This window comes from Berkeleyomyces rouxiae, assembly GCF_048999995.1.
Source record: "Berkeleyomyces rouxiae strain 22BRR77 chromosome Unknown BrBRR77_ptg000002l, whole genome shotgun sequence".
NCBI lineage: Eukaryota > Fungi > Ascomycota > Sordariomycetes > Microascales > Ceratocystidaceae > Berkeleyomyces > Berkeleyomyces rouxiae.
The window spans coordinates 4,330,861-4,348,404 of NW_027396492.1; the positions used below are offsets into that span (position 1 = coordinate 4,330,861).

General features: G+C 54.4%; 5 protein-coding genes across 5 annotated transcripts; 2 read left to right on the forward strand and 3 right to left on the reverse strand.

Moving 5' to 3' along the window:
• Nucleotides 1–58: 58 nt before the first annotated feature.
• Nucleotides 59–1,036, reverse strand: BROUX77_002792 (uncharacterized protein; the record flags this gene model as incomplete). Its single annotated transcript, XM_073747371.1, has 4 exons — nt 59–76; nt 161–297; nt 462–564; nt 914–1,036. The coding sequence occupies 4 exons, from the start codon at nt 1,034–1,036 to the stop codon at nt 59–61; spliced, it is 381 nt and encodes a 126-aa protein (XP_073607874.1).
• A 697-nt stretch (nt 1,037–1,733) lies between these two features.
• Nucleotides 1,734–3,157, reverse strand: BROUX77_002793 (uncharacterized protein; the record flags this gene model as incomplete). The annotated part of the gene is made up of 2 exons (XM_073747372.1): nt 1,734–2,517; nt 2,592–3,157. 2 exons carry the CDS (start codon nt 3,155–3,157, stop codon nt 1,734–1,736), a joined length of 1,350 nt encoding a protein of 449 aa, XP_073607875.1.
• Nucleotides 3,158–7,582: 4,425 nt separating this feature from the next.
• BROUX77_002794 (uncharacterized protein) lies at nt 7,583–10,014 on the forward strand (the record flags this gene model as incomplete). The annotated part of the gene is made up of 2 exons (XM_073747373.1): nt 7,583–7,692; nt 7,773–10,014. The coding sequence occupies 2 exons, from the start codon at nt 7,583–7,585 to the stop codon at nt 10,012–10,014; spliced, it is 2,352 nt and encodes a 783-aa protein (XP_073607876.1).
• A 1,221-nt stretch (nt 10,015–11,235) lies between these two features.
• On the reverse strand, nt 11,236–12,981 carry BROUX77_002795 (uncharacterized protein; the record flags this gene model as incomplete). Its single annotated transcript, XM_073747374.1, has 4 exons — nt 11,236–11,365; nt 11,439–12,100; nt 12,160–12,864; nt 12,934–12,981. 4 exons carry the CDS (start codon nt 12,979–12,981, stop codon nt 11,236–11,238), a joined length of 1,545 nt encoding a protein of 514 aa, XP_073607877.1.
• Nucleotides 12,982–14,997: 2,016 nt separating this feature from the next.
• BROUX77_002796 (uncharacterized protein) lies at nt 14,998–16,638 on the forward strand (the record flags this gene model as incomplete). Its single annotated transcript, XM_073747375.1, has 1 exon — nt 14,998–16,638. The coding sequence occupies one exon, from the start codon at nt 14,998–15,000 to the stop codon at nt 16,636–16,638; it is 1,641 nt and encodes a 546-aa protein (XP_073607878.1).
• Nucleotides 16,639–17,544: the final 906 nt, after the last annotated feature.

Genomic DNA, 17,544 nt, shown 5'->3' on the forward strand with positions numbered 1-17,544 from the left:
TGTCGAACCTACATGACGTGCAAGACGGAGCCGGGCTCCCACAAGCATAAACTGCCGCTCATTTTCTGCCCTCGACCTGCATGTGACAAACTGATTAGCACACCATGCCACACACACATAAATACGTGTCTCTTTTTTTTCTTTTTCGCACGAGACTCACCATGATGATGTGGTATCCAAAGCCGGTCTTGGCCTCGCCGATCTTGGGATTCGCCGTGGTGCTGTCTTCCAGCGCATAGGCAACCTCCTCGAACTTGGGGTCCAGGCCGCCGCGGGTCTTCCAGCCCAAGGCACCGCCTGCAAAAGGAATGGAGTGGAGGTGTTAGATGGGTGTGATTCTCGTATCTGCGGACACAAAGGGGCAGCAGCTGATATATCGGATGGCACAAGTGTAGCAAGCGGCAAGTCCAAGGTCCAAGCTGTTGGGGGGAGAGTCGCAGGTTGCAGAAGACATTGCTCACCTTGTCTCGCCTTGTCTTCGGAGAACTGTCGAGCCACTTCGTCAAACTTGACGCCCTCGCGGATCTTGGCAAGGGCCTCTTCTTTCTTTGAATGCTTCTCGCACTATCCCAGTGGTGTCCGGCGTAGACATTCAACAACAGTCAGCAAAGAAAAATAGAGAACACATCACAGCTCTCGCCTTTCGATTCTCAGAGCCACGTCAACTCCGTGGCCCCTCCTCCTCTCACTCTCTCCCTGCTGCTGTGCTGTGCCTCTGAAGCACCTCTAGCAACCAGTGCCGACGCCAGCGAGCCGCATCAGCCTCCCTCCCGCTCCTCTTCTTCCTGATACGCCCGTTGCTGTCGTCACTGTTTGCCGGTGCCACGGCCACACACTCTCTCTTTCTCTCCCTCTCCCCCTTCATTCTGCACTACTCGACATCAAACAGACGCAACGGAGGGTGAGACATTACCAAGATGTGGCGCACGTTGATGCTCTGGGCGCCCTTGACCTTGCCGGCCTTGTCGTCTGCCTTGCCGCCCTTGTTTGCAGCACCGCCCTTGGCTTTGGCTGAATCGGCTCCCTTTTTCGCCATTGCGTGAGTCGGGAAGAAAAAAATTAAAACGCTTGTCGAAGGGAGTTGAATATGGAATCGCCTAGTTCGAGTGTTCAAGGAAAAAAAGAAAAAAAAAAGGATGTGGAAACAATTGTACAAGTTTGGCCTCAATTGCAGATGAAGCCCGTATAAACAAGGCCAGTTCCAATGTTGTGCTGCCAACAAGAGGGAAAAGAGCATCAGAAAATTCACATCTTGTCCATAAGATTCTGTGTAGTTATTCGGAGGGGTAGCAGTGTAACACCTAACCCTACTGTCAACTGCGGCATGGACGGATAAACCCTTGCGTCTGGGCACTCGGAATGTACAGGCATTCACGGTTACACCACATCACGACAATGTGAGCAGAGAGAAAACACGCCGAGTTGGAGAGTATGTACGTGTAAATGGGATGAAAAATGTGTCTTGATTTTATAACATGCCGGTTGATATCTAAATGAAAAACAAATCATGATGTGGTCCTGTTGAGCCCCGCTGTAGTTGTGAAAATAAATAACCAAAAAAAAGTGAAATGATGAGAGAGCTCTATGCGCTGCAGTAGGCCTTGAAAAGCCAGCCAACCCGATTGACCCAAAAACAAAACGCCATGCTAGGATAAATATGTGTGAAAAGTCTGGTGTCGTCGATGATGAAACATGAAAAGCAAGTGTGGAATTGAACAAACACATTCAAGGTATCAGGGAGAGAGCTTGTACGAGGTTGACAGGGCGCTCCCGCGACGCTCTTGATGAAGGTCGAGAGCTTCGAACTCTTCCTCCAACGGATCCTCGGGTATTACAGCAGGCAAAGTTCGCACGATATCCTTGATGGGAACTGGAGGTGGAAGTGATAGAGGAGCAAGAGGGAAGGATCGCGGCATGGCTAGTGGGGGGGGCGGGGGGGCTTCTGCAGCTGCAGAAGGAGGAGATGGCAGTGTAAGTTCGGCCGATGACGCAGAAGATCTGCGCGAATACTCCTGGGTCAGTTCGTGCATGAGGTCGCCTCGGCTCCGACCAGAGGAATCGGACATGGCCTCGAGACGGTCGTACAAAATCCAGTCCTCGACTTGTGATTGGCGTGGAATGTGACGCAGGTCTTCAATGCTGGTTTGGCCAACGACACGCTGGAGCGTGATTCTGCAGCAGTGTTGGCCAGTCTCTGAGTCCATGCTACTGCCGTACTGAATGACCTTGTAGTAGCCATCATATCGCACACCGGCCGAAGGGGAAAGACTCGAGACAAGCTCAGAGCCACGCAGAACCATTATGACGGAGCCCACGGCCGAAATAAGAGAAAGTGGCATGGTGGACCAAGGGCCGTAGCGGGTATATTGTGAGATTCCATCGGCATTGTTCGTGGTGTTTTCAGTGCCAGTCATCAAGGGAAGGACACGAGTACTGCTAAAACGGCAGCGGCTCACAACTTCGCGAGCAGCGCTTACAATGCCATCTTGTTCAGCAGCGTCAAGGGTCATCCACCAGCTAATAGAGTATTAGTCGCAAGTTGTTAAGTGAAAAGAGAGTGTGCTGAGCGGGAGGGGAGGGGGAAAACTTACTATCCTGGGAGGAATTTTATAGAATCAGAGTCGGAATGGCGGCGTTCAGAAGTATTGGAAGCGGTGTTTTCGTAGAGATTTGGTTGCGAGGAAGATGTTCTGATGGTGCCATGTTCCTGCTTGAATTGTGAAGATGAGCGGCCGGAAGATTCGTGGAGGGTCTTTTGGTCTGAGAGAGACTGTTGGGAGAGTCTGTGGTGAACAGTGGCATCTCTGGTCTTTGTTTGGTAATGTTGGGACGAGTTGGTTTCGCCACGGACCTCGGCCATGAGGTCTGGCAAAGAATCGTGATGCGATATGCGTGGGCTTGAGTTGGGGCTGCGATAATCGATGTTGGTGGAGTTTGAGCGAGGGCGATCGGAGCGGATAGTGTCGTTGGGGAGCGCAGTAAGCGCCGGGCTATGGCGTGGCGAGATGTGGTCGTCAAAGCTGGAGGGCCGTCGGGAGAACCTCTTGGTCCATGTTGGAGATCTGTAGTGCGCCATGCTGTTGTGGAAGAGGAGGTGGGTTTGGTTGTTGGCGATGGTAGCTTGATTGGGCTGTGGGTTTATATGGACGTTGGCCATGGCGATGATGGCATGTGCAAGATAACAGAGAGGGGGACAAGAAAAGAAAAGAAGAGACGCAAAAGAAACGAGGTGGTGGTACAAGCACAAAAGAACGGAGAATTGCGACTGGGGGTGTTGTGTTAATCGAGCCCAAGGAGAGCGTGGGGGGTTTGAGGTTTTAAGAAGGCGAAGCTTAAAAAAAGAGATAGAAAAAGGGTAAAAAGAAAAAGAGAAAAAAGGGAGGAAAAAAAGAATTCAGAGAGAAGTTAAAGTGGGCATAAATTCAGGACAACGGAGCACCAAACAGTCAAGAAATTGCCAGCTTGGAAAACAACAAACCGTCCCAACAAGTGAGACAGCGACAAGGCCCAGCAGGACAAGAACGGCAGCGGTAGCGAGAGGGAGACAACGGCGTTGAGATGGAGACGGGCTTCTTCCTTTGGCTGTCGGTTCGGGCAAAGACTTCCGATGCGGTGTCGGTGTGATGCGTTCCTTTGATTCCTTTTTGCATGCAACAGGACGCCCCGGGATTTGACCATGAGCCGAGTGGTGTGGGAGGCTGCTCTGGACCTAGGATCGCAGCGAAGGCGCTTTCTGGTGCAAGCGAAGCGGATGTGGTTGACGAAGCGATTGGTGAGATTTGGGGTTGCTCAGGGTGAGGTGTGCGTTGGCTGCGATCCCTTGGTTGGATTGGGTGAGTGTGAGTTGTGGGTTGTGCAAAGTATGAAAACAAGGGAGAGGGCAGCCTGGGACTTGATCTGGTTCATCGAGGCAGACAGATATATGTAACTCTGGGCCTGTAGATGAGGGAGAAAAAATCGAGAAAAAAATCGAGAAAAAAATAGGACGATCAAATCAAGCAACAGGGCCCGGGCTTTTTCCGTGTTTCCGCCAGGCGTTTTCACCCTTGGTTTGTTTTGGGTTTAGCGGCTTACAGGCCAGCGGCTTAAATACCAGGAAACAAAACAAAGCCAGAAACGAGCTCAGGGACGAGACGGCGGAACTAGCCCCAGGCTCAAGCTCGGAGGCTGCTTGGAATGGAGCAGTGAGTCGGAGGCCGTAACCCGAAGGGGGATAAAAGAGGGCGCCGTTTTGGAGCGAGACTACGATACGATTCGTGGGAGATAATCTGATTCTGATGACGAGGTTAGGCGGTCAGCAAGCACAGAGGGACGATGGCGTCGGCGTGGAAGTTTTTTTTCATCGAGGGTTGGAGGGCGGCAAAGAGCCGAGGAGAATGAGGCCGAGGGTTTTTTTTTCTTTTTTTTAAACGAGGAACAGACCACAAAAGTGCGCGCATGTGCGATGCATGCACAAAAACTCAAATGCAGAATGAGAAAATCGTCAAGTTGTGGTAGCGATGGATGGATGGCGTAACTAATCGAAACAACCAAGTACAAAGCCAAAGTAAACAAATATCGGGCCGGGCATAAAGGGAGAAATTGTGTGTGTGAGATAAGGCAATTAAAGGAGGAAAAAGAAATCAGAGAGAGAAAAGAAAGAAAAAAAAGCAGCCTCATAAAGACCCCGGCCAAAAAGCCGTTCATCCAAGCAAACAAACTTGCAGGAAGGCAGCGTCCAGGATAGGAAGGAACAGCGGCTTTGAGAGGAGGTGGCAAACGAAGAAACACTGCTGGTAGCTACAGGCAACTGCTTGTATGTAGATGATGCAGTTGCAGTCACTGGCTGTGACGGCGGCGGAAGGTTCCCCTTTCCCACCATTTGACTCACGTAATTAAGCGCAGCTGCAACAAGTCACGCTACCGCTTGCATAGTATAAGCACAAGTGCAGACACAGGTACCAGTACAAACCAAGCACGGGTGGCCCAGGCCAAAGGCAGCAGCTGCAGCTACAGTTGCATAGCCAACTAGCAACTAGTTAGCAACTGGTTACTAGTAACTACCTGCATATCTACCCTGCCTACCTGCCTGCACAGCACGTCCATCCATCCATCCATCCATCCACCAATCCACCAATCCACCTGCCTTCAGCTGGCCGGTGACGTACATGCACCCTTCCTTCCTTTCTCCCAACGTTACAAGCGAGCAGAAAGCAGCAAGAACACCAGAGCCAGGAGGATGGATGGCAAACAGGAAGGCAAACAAAAAATCCTCACTCTTACCTGTTGCAAATTCAGCTCGCTTACATAACTACGTTGCCTCGTACAAGTACAAGTTTAGGCCACACACCACACCACCACATAGATCATGGATCACAGATCACAGATATTCGCCATGCCCTTTGATAGCATTTCGTCACAGTCACACACACGCACGTTTGTTTGCCCAACCCAGAAATTCCCGTCTGGCTGACATTTTGCCTGCCCTGCCAGGCCCTGCCGGGCCCTGGCTGACTTTTGGCTTTCCGGCTGCCGTGCCGGGCAGACGCAGGCGCAGACAGTGAGTGCCCCAAAGCCAGACCGACTGTCGATATCCATGTACACAGGTACTTCTCTCCATCAGCCAATCAAGTGCTTGTGCTTGTACCGGTACTTTCCAGCTCTGCTTTGTCCGACCCGAGCCATTTTCCTAGTTTGACAATTGTCAACTCCCTTCCACTAAGCCCAACTCGGCTCTAGTCCGTTACCTGCTCCCTCCCTCCGCCAAACGTCAGATTTGTTTGCAGACCCCAGATCTAGATTCTGCCGGCTTGTACTGCCCACCTGGGCTGCCCACTTGTGCCCTCCCCTAACCCTAACGTGCTTTTTTTTGCCGCTGCCGAGGACCGCCCACCAGCCCCACGGCTACAGGTAACGGTAGCACCAAGTCCAAGTTGTAACTAACTGTTGTAAGCTGTGGTCTGTTGTTCGCGCTGTGGGCGGCTTTTGCTCAGCACTGACCAGTTTTTTTAACGTTACGTCTCAGAGCACAGAGGAGACTAACAGGCCCAAGATAACCTTCTGCAAGGTCGCATTTGCCTTTGCTTCTTTTTTGTTTTTTTTTTTTTTCTTTTTACCCGAGCTTTTGGGCGTGCTCCTTGACAGGCCAGGAGAGGCCAGGCCAGACCTGACCTGATCTGGCCTTAAAAAAACCCTAAGGTGGGTCAAACCCAGGGGCCAAGCAGGCAAAATCGAAAGAGCATCAACTAGTTGCTAACTAGTGAATTGTCAATTGAGCAGTTGCACATCACAATATTCTGGCAAAAATATCACGCGGGGCACATGATAGGAGTCCCGCCATTGCCATTGTGCCATTGGCTGCAGAGATAGCACCAGGTCCAAGGCTTTGATTGGGCAAAGATCGAGAAGTTGCCTTCCAAGCCATGTCCGAGGCCGCTTTCAACGTCATTTCTAACGTCACGCCTAGCGCCTCATTTCTCTTTGACGTTTCGTGTTCCTGCCCTGCCTGCTTGCTGCTTGTTGCTTGCTGGAAACTGTCCTCGATGTAATGCAATGTAATTTGTGGTTCGTTTATCTGGCCAGTCGCCGGCCGCCATATCGCCCTGTCCCCACAATAAACCTCTTTCTTGTCTGTTCTGGTTCTGTTTGTCCCTGCCATTTAGATTTACACTATTACCCTTGCCCTTTCGTCACTTTTTGGTCCCCACCGCTTTGCTATTATCCAACCCCCTGCTCGTTTGCTCATCCTACAATCGGCAATTCATTTGTGACGGTCCCTTTTTGCCTTCCTCTTCAAGATCCCTATCCTCTTCTCATTTTCTTATTTTGGCTGGCCCAGATCCTCTTAAATCAACCAACCACATTCGGCTTCTTTCATCTCTCACGGCAAAACCCCGACTGGCCTGTCCACACACCACACACCAGAACGAGATGAGAGCACAAAACTTGGCAAAACATCGTCAAGAATGCCTCACTAAGCGAAAACAACAAGACGAAGACGGTCGAGTATGGATCCCCCCGATTTGTACGAGACGACACAACACGTGCTTTGTGCCCTTTGTACCTTGTTAACAGCCGCTACTTTGCGCTCCATCACTGCCGCTGCAAAACTGCGCCTTGCATCATCGTACTTGCAGGTACTCTTTGCGCACGAGCTACCCCAAGCCTATGTCCACTAGTTGTCTGGCCACCTCCTGTAAAATTGGCCTGTGAAAAAATCGCCAAATGAGAGAAAACTCGGTTTCAATCTGCCGCACTCCATTGTCAATCGCCATTTGCTTGGATACCGTCACAGCCGGAGGTTTTTTTTTTTTTTTTTTTTTTTAATTTTTTTTACTTCCTCTCTGCTGACATAGATGTCCAAGTGCTGGGTGCACGTCTCCTGACTGCGCAAATAGCACCTTTGAATCCTGCCCCACCAAAGCCCCCCAAGCGCGTCGCGTTCCAGACTGCCTCTGAAGAAAAAAAAAAAGTCTTCTTGGCTTCTGCTGAGTCCATCAGCGCCGCATCGAGAACAAGCCCCGTTCAATCTTGCCCAACACGGCCACATCCCAACTTCTCCCCCCTCTACCCCAATCCTCCCTCTTCTCTCATTCTCACCAACATGGCCTCCTCCAGCCAGAACCAGAGATCCGCCCCGGACGACGCCGCCATTGGCATCACCGAGCGAGTTAGCTCGTCACAGTTCTCATGGTCGGGTACGTTGAGACGCAGGTATGCCTTTTGGTCTTTTATATGCCTGCCATGGTCGTAAGCATCCACCGTCAAGAAGCCCTTGCTAACCGCCGCTCTAGATTCACCGACTTCTTGGTAAATGAAATCCAGCGTGATGGCACTGTTCTGCATCTGAAGAACTTCACGCCCGTAGAGGTCACCCACTTTAAAAAGGGCCCCAAGGAGGTGGCCGCTGCCCCCGCTGCATCTGATGTTGCCACTGCTCAAGTGCCCGGGTCTGAAACACCCGTGGAGCCTGCGGCGCCCGTTAAGCCCGAGGTGCCGGCCGTCTCCGAAGCTGACAAGACTGCCCTGATTGAGCTTCTCGGCCCAGATGCTACCGAGTCCTTCTTGAATCTGTACACATCTAGTTTCGCTCCCGAAACTTTGACCGGCCGCAAGGGTCCCTCAGCCTCCAGCCCAATTGTCGAGGACAAAGCTGTGCGATCCAAGATTCACCAAGAGGTGCGACGCATTTTTAATTCTACCTTGGACACCACCACCAACAACGACGGTGCCATCGTTGCCACCATAATGCCCAAGAAGGGCGGCCGCCGTGGGGGCGCCAACAATGGCGCTTCTGACGGTATTGGCCGTCGCGGCGACAGTAACAGCGGCCGCGCCTCCAACTTCCGCAAGATTGATTGCCCGGGCACGGGCGAGTACCTGCATTTTAACCTGTACAAGATGAACCGTGATACCATGGAAGCCGCTGCCCAGATTGCCAAGCAGCTGAACCTCAAGCCTCAAATGATACAGTATGCCGGCACAAAGGACCGCCGTGCTGTGACTGTGCAGCGCTGTTCTGTGCGTCGTCGCAAGCCACACGAGTTGGACCGTCTCAACGCGCGCTTGTACGACATTTGCATCGGCGACTTTAGCTACGGCCCAGAGCCCGCTCACCTTGGAATGCTTGCTGGGAACGAGTTTACCATTGCGCTCAAGGGCTGCACCTTTCCTAATGATGCCCATCTTAGCACTGCCGATAAAGTGTCTACGCTTGACGCCAATGTGAACGCCGCACTGGCCCATATGCACGAGCACGGCTGGATCAACTACTTTGGTCACCAGCGCTTTGGTACTTTTGCTATCGGCACCCACGACATTGGCCGCATGATTCTGTCGGGCGATATGAAGGCTGCCGTGGAGAGTCTACTGTCGTACGATGCTGCATTAGCCGACCGCATCGACGGATCCAACTCCCCAGTCGAGCGCTCCATCAAAGATGAGGCTTTACGCAGCTGGGCCTGCCGCACCTTCCGCGAAACCGCCAACGCCGAAGAGGCCCTCCGCCGTCTCCCGCGTCGCTACGGCGCCGAAATGACCATTATCCGCCACCTATCTCAGCGTCCTACCGACTACATGGGCGCCATTCTGCGCATCACCCGCGGCCTGCGCACCATGTACTTGCACGCGTACCAAAGCTATATTTGGAACTATGCCGCCAGTAAGCGCTGGGCGCTCTACGGCGGCAAGGTTGTTGCCGGCGACCTCGTGTACGATGCTTCGGCGCAGCAGACCAAGACAGACGACACCGGTGCCGGCGCAGGCCCGGCGGTTGAGCTGGACCAAGACGGCGAAGAAGTGCTCAACGTCTCGCGCGACGCCAGCTTCGGGGACGACGACGACGACCAGTCCCTGCACGCGCGCCTCGTCACCCCCGAGGAAGCAGCCAGCGGCGCCTTTTCCATCTTCGACGTCGTGCTGCCCACCCCAGGCTTCAGCACGCTGCTCCCAACCAACGAGATTGGCGACTTTTACCGCGCCTTCATGAAGGCCAACGGCGGCATCGATCCGGACAACATGGTCCGCCCGCAGCGCGAGTTTTCGCTGACCGGCCGCTACCGCCGCGTCATGGCGCGCTTCCTCGCACCGCCCAGCGGCTTCGTCAGGGCCTGCGCCGACGAGCTCGAGCAGCTGACGCCCACGGACCTGGACCTCCTCAAGGAAAAGGCCAAGTGCGATGCGGCCAGCAGCGCGGCTGCAGCCGCAGCCGTAGCCGCAGGGACTTCACGGGTAGACCTCACGACGACGATGGAGGCTGTGCCCGAGCCGACGGAAACAAAGAAGCGCCCGCGTAGCCCGTCCAACGCCAGCGAGACCGCCACCATGGAAACGAAAAAAGTCAAGGTCGACGAGACCACCGATGCGGCGGCGGCGGCAGCGGCCCCCGGCCCGGGCGCAGAGGCAGAGGGCGAAGCGCCGGTCGAGAAGAAGAGCATCGCGGTAGTGGTCAAGTTCCAGCTAGCCAAGAGCGCATATGCAACGGTGGCGCTGCGCGAGCTGATGGGTGTTCCCCCTGGTACGGGAGCGACGGCTTGATGGGTGCGTTTTGCCTTGTGTCTACTGGGGAAAAAAAAAAAAAAAGGAGAATTTACAAGCTGGAAAGGACAAGATGGGAACAAATAAAAAGAGGTTCATGTTCTACAGTGAAAAAACCAACAACACCAACAAAATGGGCCCATGTTAGTCTTGATTTCGTTTTAGAAGTTGCCATGGGTTGGTATATATAAACATATATGAAAGTGCATATCTAGTAGTGATTTATCAAGATAGATCTCCAACGATATTGTTCCATGGAAAAAAAAACTGAAGAAAGAAATGCTGCAGCAGAACGTGTGAAATGATATATACATAAAAAAAAGGAAAGAAAACATGTAAGAGTAGATGGAAAAAAAAAAGAAAAAAAAAAGGGAAAGAGATGTTGGAAGGAATAGATGTGATGGATACATGAGAAGAAGAAGAAAACAACAAATCAAGGAACATGTTCTATGAAAAGAACGCGAACCTTGGGAAAGAAAGGAGGACTTTGAGGAAATGGAGAAAAAAAAAAAAGAAGGAAATGTACACTCTTGTCTATTTGGCAAGTCGCAGGTTTCTGTCTGACGTTGCACGAAAAATGAGAAGCCTGCCCTTTTTTTTTTTTTTTTTTGCCCAAGTTTTTTTTTGTTGTTGTTTTTGTTTTATATTTGACAGACCGAGGTAGAAGAAGAAGAAAAAAAAAGGGTAAGTTGAGAGATGTGAAGGATATCGTCGAACGAATAATAGTAATAAAAAAAAAGAGACAGGAAAAAAAGAAGAAGAAGTAAAAAAAAAACAAGTCGCTTCGCTTCCGAGTACATCATAGAGAATGGGTGATGATGAGGATTAATTGGGGTTTCAACCCAGCCCAAACGGGGAAAGAGAAAGAGAGAGTATCAGCATTGACTGCTAGTATTTAATGTTGCTGCGACTGCAGATTGCCCGAGCCACAAGCCCAAGGAGAAAAAGAGAGGGAGAAGGAGAGTATATAGCCCGCCCTAGGATACAGAGAAGCCCATCTGGTGCCCTCCCCCGCCCTGGCTGTAGGTTTTTGTAGAGGAGAGAGGATCATCGAGGCACGCCGAGTAGAGGCAGGCAGGCATATACATTTTTGTGCAGCAGTAGCAGCAAGCGGGCGCAGATGAGGGATGGGCTGAGAGGCCGGGCGGGTGTCGAATAGTCGGCCCAGGAATGGATGGAGTGTGTGTGTGTGTAGCGGGCGGATGAATGTGGCGCGGGAGATCAGGCGTCCCAGCCCCAGACCTGGGCGAGGTACTTCTCCATGTTGACTCTCTTGGTCTTCATCTCGACCATCCACGGATGCTCAAGCATGCGCCAGGGGGTGGCTCTGCGGGCGGGATCCTTCTCAAGACTAATATCACAAGGTGGTGGTTAGTAAGGGGGGAGGGGATGAAAAAGGAGTTGTCGTGGGGCGCGTGACTTACCAACACTCGATAAAGTACTTGAAGCTATCGCTCCACACCAGGCCACCGTCAGGCTCGTCCTTGAGTCTCGGGATGGGCTGTCTGACAATGTATGTGAGCAGGTCAATCAGACCGGCGCGGGGCTGCATCTCTGTGCCGTCGGCGGGGAAGGGGAAGCGATGCTGGGCAACTTCGAGGAGCGTGACGCCCGTCGACCAGACGTCTGACGTGATGGTGTACGACTGGCCGGTGATGCGCTCGGGAGCCATGTAGTAGCTGGTGCCGATAAAGGTGTCGGCCTCGCCCTTGGTGCCAAAGTCTCCTGACACGCCAAAGTCGCAGAGCTTGACCTGGCCCTTTCGCGTGAGCAGGATATTTGAGGGCTTGATGTCTCTGTGGATGATTCTTCGGCTGTGCAGGTAGGTTAGGCCGCCGAGAATGCCCTCAGCTATCTTGCCCAGGACCTTTTCGCCTGTCCGGCCGCCAAGGCGCTTGACCTCTTTGTAGATGCTATCGAGGCAGCCGCCCTCGCAAAACTCCATGGCAATGGATATGGTGGCGGTGGAAGGATCGACAAAGGCGCCCCAGTAGCGGCAGATGTGTTCTGAGGCACAGTTTTTGTTGAAGCCGAGCTCACGGAGAATCTGTTTCTTGACATCGGGGTCGGGGTTGGATGTGATGACCTGTGGGGGAGGTGGTTAGCAGGAGGAATAATGAGAGAAACAGAGAAATAGAAGCGTACCTTCAAGGCAAAGACAGTCTTTCCGCCTTCCAGCTTGCACTTGGTCACAGCTCCACCAGCGCCTTCGCCCAGGCTTCCTAGCTCGACGATTCGACTTTCAGAGCTGGCAATCCGCCAGCCCTCGTCGTCTAGGTCCTCAACATCTTTGTCGCGGATTTTTTCTAGTAGAGATAACTTGTCCATGCCCTTTTCTAACCCCTGGGTACTCCCGTCACGCTCCATGGTCTCGCTGCGCTCGGAATAGAGAGAGCCGGCTGCGGAGGCAGGGTCAGGGGTTCCCTGTGGCCGGGTGACACCAATGCCAAACTGGGAAGCAAAAGAGAGAGCAGAGAATTGTGAGGCGGCCGACGTGGGGTTGCTGGCGCGGCCGTCGAGCGGGCCAAAGCTGCCTGACCTGGAGTGGGCGGCACTGCTTTCGCTGCCGCCACTGGCTGACTGGTTGAGCTGATTCGTGGAGAGTCTGGGGGGTTGTTCATAGGGCGTGGTCTTGCTTCCTTGGGGCGTGGCGACTTTGAGGGTGGGCAGGGCAGGACGGGAGCCCGGAGCGTTGACGGGCTTAGCACTGGGCGGCGTCGGGATTGAGAGGCCGAGTCTGGGAGCGCGGTTGGCACTGCGGGCGCCGCCGAGAGCCGGGCGGAGCATAGGCGGGCCCACGCCCAGGTTAGGGACGGAGGGACCGGCCGGGGAGGGCATGAGCGGCTTGACCTTGAATAGGGGGAGCGGGAGGGCGATGTTAGTAGACGCAGAGAGAAAGAAGGCACGAAGGGTTCATACAGTCAGGCTGTCGGCCGGCGTCGGATGGGAGGAGGCTTGGTCGGCCATTGCAGATGGGAATTGGTGGCTCGAGACAGACAAAGAGGGCTGGAGGCTAGAGGCTAGAGGCTAGAGGCTCGAGCAAGGAGACGGAGGCAGGCGATTCAGCAAAGGCGGAGAGCGTAGGGCAGGAGACGGAGCGGGAGGGTTCGAGGCTGTGAAGCCAGAATTGGAGCCAGACAACAAGGCGATGTGTCTCGATGATGGAGAGCCGGCGGTGGATGTTGGATGGTGGACGGTGGTCGAGAGTTTTTCCGAAGATGTGCCCAGGATGGTACTATCGTGAGGGGGTGTCTTTTTTTTTTCTTCTCTGAGGGAGAAGACAGAGAAAAAAAGATACTTGTACAGAAGACTCAGACTCGGACTCGGACTCGGACTCGGACTCAGATGGGACGGGATGGGATGGGATTGATCAGCACGACAGGAGAGGAAGTGGGAGGAGAAGGGGGAGGAGAAGGAGAAAAAGGGATCCAGAAGGCTTAAAAAAAGGATGCAGGCGAATTGGCCGGCCAGCTCTGTGTCAAGATGCCTAGAGCGAGTTTTAGTGCGTGGTCAGGCTTGGGGTTTCAAGTTCGCGGGGCCATGGCATGGTGCTTTTTTTGGGGGGATCCTTTTTCCACTGGGAGCATAGTGAGGGGTCCAGTGGCTGGTGGGTGGTGAGACCCCGCAGAGTCCACTAGATAGAGTGCCGACACAGCCTAGAGCGCAGAGTCAGTTACAGGCTGGCGGGCTTGTAAAGAGTGGCAGTGACAGTGGCAGTGAAGGTGCAGCACTGGCCCAAAGTGCAGAGGCAGGGGCTGGCCAGTGCCTGCGAGCAGAGCTGGGGCGCTGGAGCTGCAGAGGGGGGGCCTGTAAGTTGCAGCATACACAATCTCTAACTGCACTCTAAGCTGCTCGCTGACCAGCGGCCTGTCGCCCCCGCGCACGTCCAGCCCTGGCTTGCCCCTAGCCGGTCCTTTCTAATACCCAGACCGTTCCTCTCGCACCCTCTCAATCTTTCTTTCTTCAGCGTAAAACAGAAGCACAGTTGCCAGGCTGCCCGCAGTGTTTCTCGCACGTGTCTTTTTTTGTCTTGGGAGTGTTGGTGTTCCGCTCAGGCCCGCCAGATCACGACAGCTACCACTCACCAACACCAACTATTGCGCCCACTATAACTGCACACTACTCTCACTACAATTATACACACACTGGCCACCCTCTCCTCCGCTCCCCAGAAACAACCACATGAACAACGCCATCTACACATCTACCAAGCTTCCCTCTCTCTCTCCTCCCGCCTCCCCTCCTGCATGCACGACGGCTCCTGGGCGGAACGAGAGGGTCCTGTTTCAAAAATCCCAACGCCACAACCCTTCCCTCTGTTTCATGTGCTGGGCTGCTTGCTTCGCACAAGTCCGAGTACCCGTCCCCCGCCTCCCGCCTCTCCGCCTCCCTAAGCAAGCCATATAGTATCACTAATGCACCCGCTCAGCAGTGGTCAGCAAACACCAGACAACTGGAGCTTTACGTGGAATCTCGTCCGCTTTACTTTGGCACACATGGGCAAATCCGGACGAGCTACAAAGCATACTTATATAAGCCCCCATCCCTCCCTCCGTAAACGCGCGTCTATTGCATTGTCGTGATGTTGCCATATACAGCGCTGCCGTCTCTGATTGGCTGTGCTCTCTTGTGATTTGCCATTCTAGACCACTCGCTTCATCGCTTTTTTTGCTCATCACGCATAAGAATGCCACATTGCGTAGTTACATGAAGCAGATCTTGTGCCGATTAGTCTTCGATCGTTACCACAGCAAGGGTCAAGGGTTAGCATAATAGAGAGAGAGAACCCGCAGGTTTACACGGCAATTTGCCGATGTTTGATTGTCCAGGGAAGTGGAGCCGCTGTTGCTGACCGAGCCCTCACCGACGCTAAATTTTTCTTATCCAGCTGGCGCATTTAGAAGGGAAAAAAATCACCTGGACGGCGCATTTGCATCTTTTGATTCTCCGCCAAAATCCAGCCGATTTATACTCCTCTCCGCCATGCCTCCCATTCCAGAAAACGACAATGCCCTGCTGAGCGATGCTAGCTCGGGCTCAGAGTCCGATCATCTGGACAGCGCCGACCCGCGCAAGAGACGCCGTGTTGCTGCTGATCAGCATGTCAAGCTCGACGAAGAAGATTCGAACTCCGACTCTGACGATGGCGCGCCCATTTCGCTGGCGCCTAAGAAGAGCGTCTTTGCCAGCCTGGCTGTGCCGTCCAGAATCAAGAAAAAGGCCGACGCGCCTGCCGTGCCCAAGATTGGCGGGCCCGATGCACCCGAGCAGCCGCCCGTCAGCGAAATCATGACGGCGAACCCCATCCTCGCGCCCACCGACCCCAACATGACATTCGGCTCGCTCGAGGTGCGTCCGTGGCTGGTGCAGTCGCTGGCCAATATGGCCATCAAGCGGCCCACCGGTATTCAAAAGGGCTGCATTCCCGAGATTCTCAAGGGCCGCGATTGCATCGGTGGCAGCCGAACCGGTTCGGGTAAGACGGTAGCCTTTGCCGTGCCCATGCTGCAAAAGTGGTCCGAGGACCCGTCAGCCATCTTCGGCGTCGTGCTGACGCCCACGCGCGAGCTGGCGCTCCAGATCTTTGAGCAGTTCAAGGCCATCTCAGCCCCGCAGACGCTGCGCATGGTGCTCATCACTGGCGGTGCTGACATGCGCGAGCAGGCCATTGCACTGGCGAAGCGCCCGCACATTATCATTGCGACGCCGGGCCGTCTGGCCGACCACATCCGCACGTCGGGCGAGGACACCATCTGCGGCCTGCGCCGCGTCAAGTTTATTGTGCTCGACGAGGCCGACCGCCTGCTGCACGCCAAGGGCCCCGGCAGCATGCTGCCCGACGTCGAGGAGTGCATCTCAGTGCTGCCGTCGCCGACCGAGCGCCAGACGCTGCTCTTCACGGCTACCATGACGGCCGAGGTCAAGGCGCTGCAGAACATGCCTGTGAAAAAGGGCAAGCAGCCCGTGTTTGTGTGCGAGGTTGACACGCAGATGCTGGCCATCCCCGCAACGCTGAAACAGATGCATCTCAAGGTGCCCGTGACGCACAAGGAGCACTACCTGCACATGTTCCTGCTGACCGAGGCCAACGTCAACAAGACTGTCATCATCTTCTGCAACCGCACCACGACCGCCGACTTTTTGCACCACATGCTGCGCCTGCTTGACCACCGTGTGACCTCGCTGCACTCGAGCCTGCCGCAGCGCCAACGCACCGACAACCTGGGCCGGTTCCGCGCCGCGGCCGCACGAATCCTGGTGGCCACGGACGTGGCGGCGCGAGGTCTGGATATCCCCGAGGTCAGCCTGGTGGTCAACTACGACGTGCCGCGCGACCCAGACGACTACATCCACCGCGTGGGTCGTACGGCGCGTGCGGGCCGCAAGGGCGAGGCTGTTACGTTTGTCGGGCAGCGCGACGTCGAGCTGGTGCTCGGCGTGGAGAGCCGCGTCGGCCGGCCGATGGAGGAGTGGACCGAGGAGGGCGTCAACCTCGAGACCAGAGTGCTGCGCGACGCGCTCAAGCTGGTCAGCGAGAAGAAGCGCGAGGCGCTGCTCGAGGTCGAGGAGGACCGCGAGGTGGGCGGCAAGCGCAAGCGTACCAAGCAGAAACTGAGGGCCTAGACGCCCCGCCAGGTGCGCAGGGCTTTGCCCCCCGGGTGGCTCGGCTGCGCGAGGCAGGGAGAGGAAGGCCAGGGTGAGCTTATCAATGCGCTGCTGGTTAGAGCTCGCAGCTTGGACCCGGACCCGAGATCTGGGTGATTGGCCGGGATTGGCCGCGCTGCTCTCTATTTCCATGATAGTCCAGGGAATCCCAGCACGCTCGTGGTTCTAGGCCAGGCGGAAAGTCTCAGATGCTTCCTCATTCGGCCACGGCAACGGACACTGAACCAGCAGCCAAGAAAAGTCATTGATTACATAGCATAACTATCTCATAGAAAGCGAAAGAAAAGTCCATATTCAAAGGCACAACTTAATTTAGTGTTTACCTTTTGCTCCCTTGGATATTTTACATTATCTCCCCAAGCCAGTAAGTGTGCAAGTAAGCCCTGCCACGCCACGCCACGATCATCGCGCTATCTGGGCCTCAGCTGTCATTAGCCTCGCCACATACGGCTAGCTTTTCGTCCATCGGTCCCGAGGTTGAGTCTCCCGAGGCTTTAGCCTTCCGAGGTCGGCTCCTACCAGCACCAAGGGAAGAGACAAGAAATACAATGCTTGCCGTCCAGCAGTAAACTCACGCCCCGGAGACCAAGGAAAGCCGCAAGGCAGGCAGAGTGCTGCCGCAGCAAAAGTTCCGCGCGTTTGGACTTTTGGGCGGTTGTCGATATATTGTATTACCTGTCATATGACGTCATTTAGGCGCAAGTGCATCGATATTGCAGACAGATGCTACTAGGCCCCAACAAGACGATACAAAACGGACGGACAGGAGAGACGCGATAGCTCGGCTCTGAGAACCCGAGCAAGTCTTTTCGATGGGAGAGAGTTCTTATTGTGCGCAGCCGCAGCGCATGTATGTACATACAT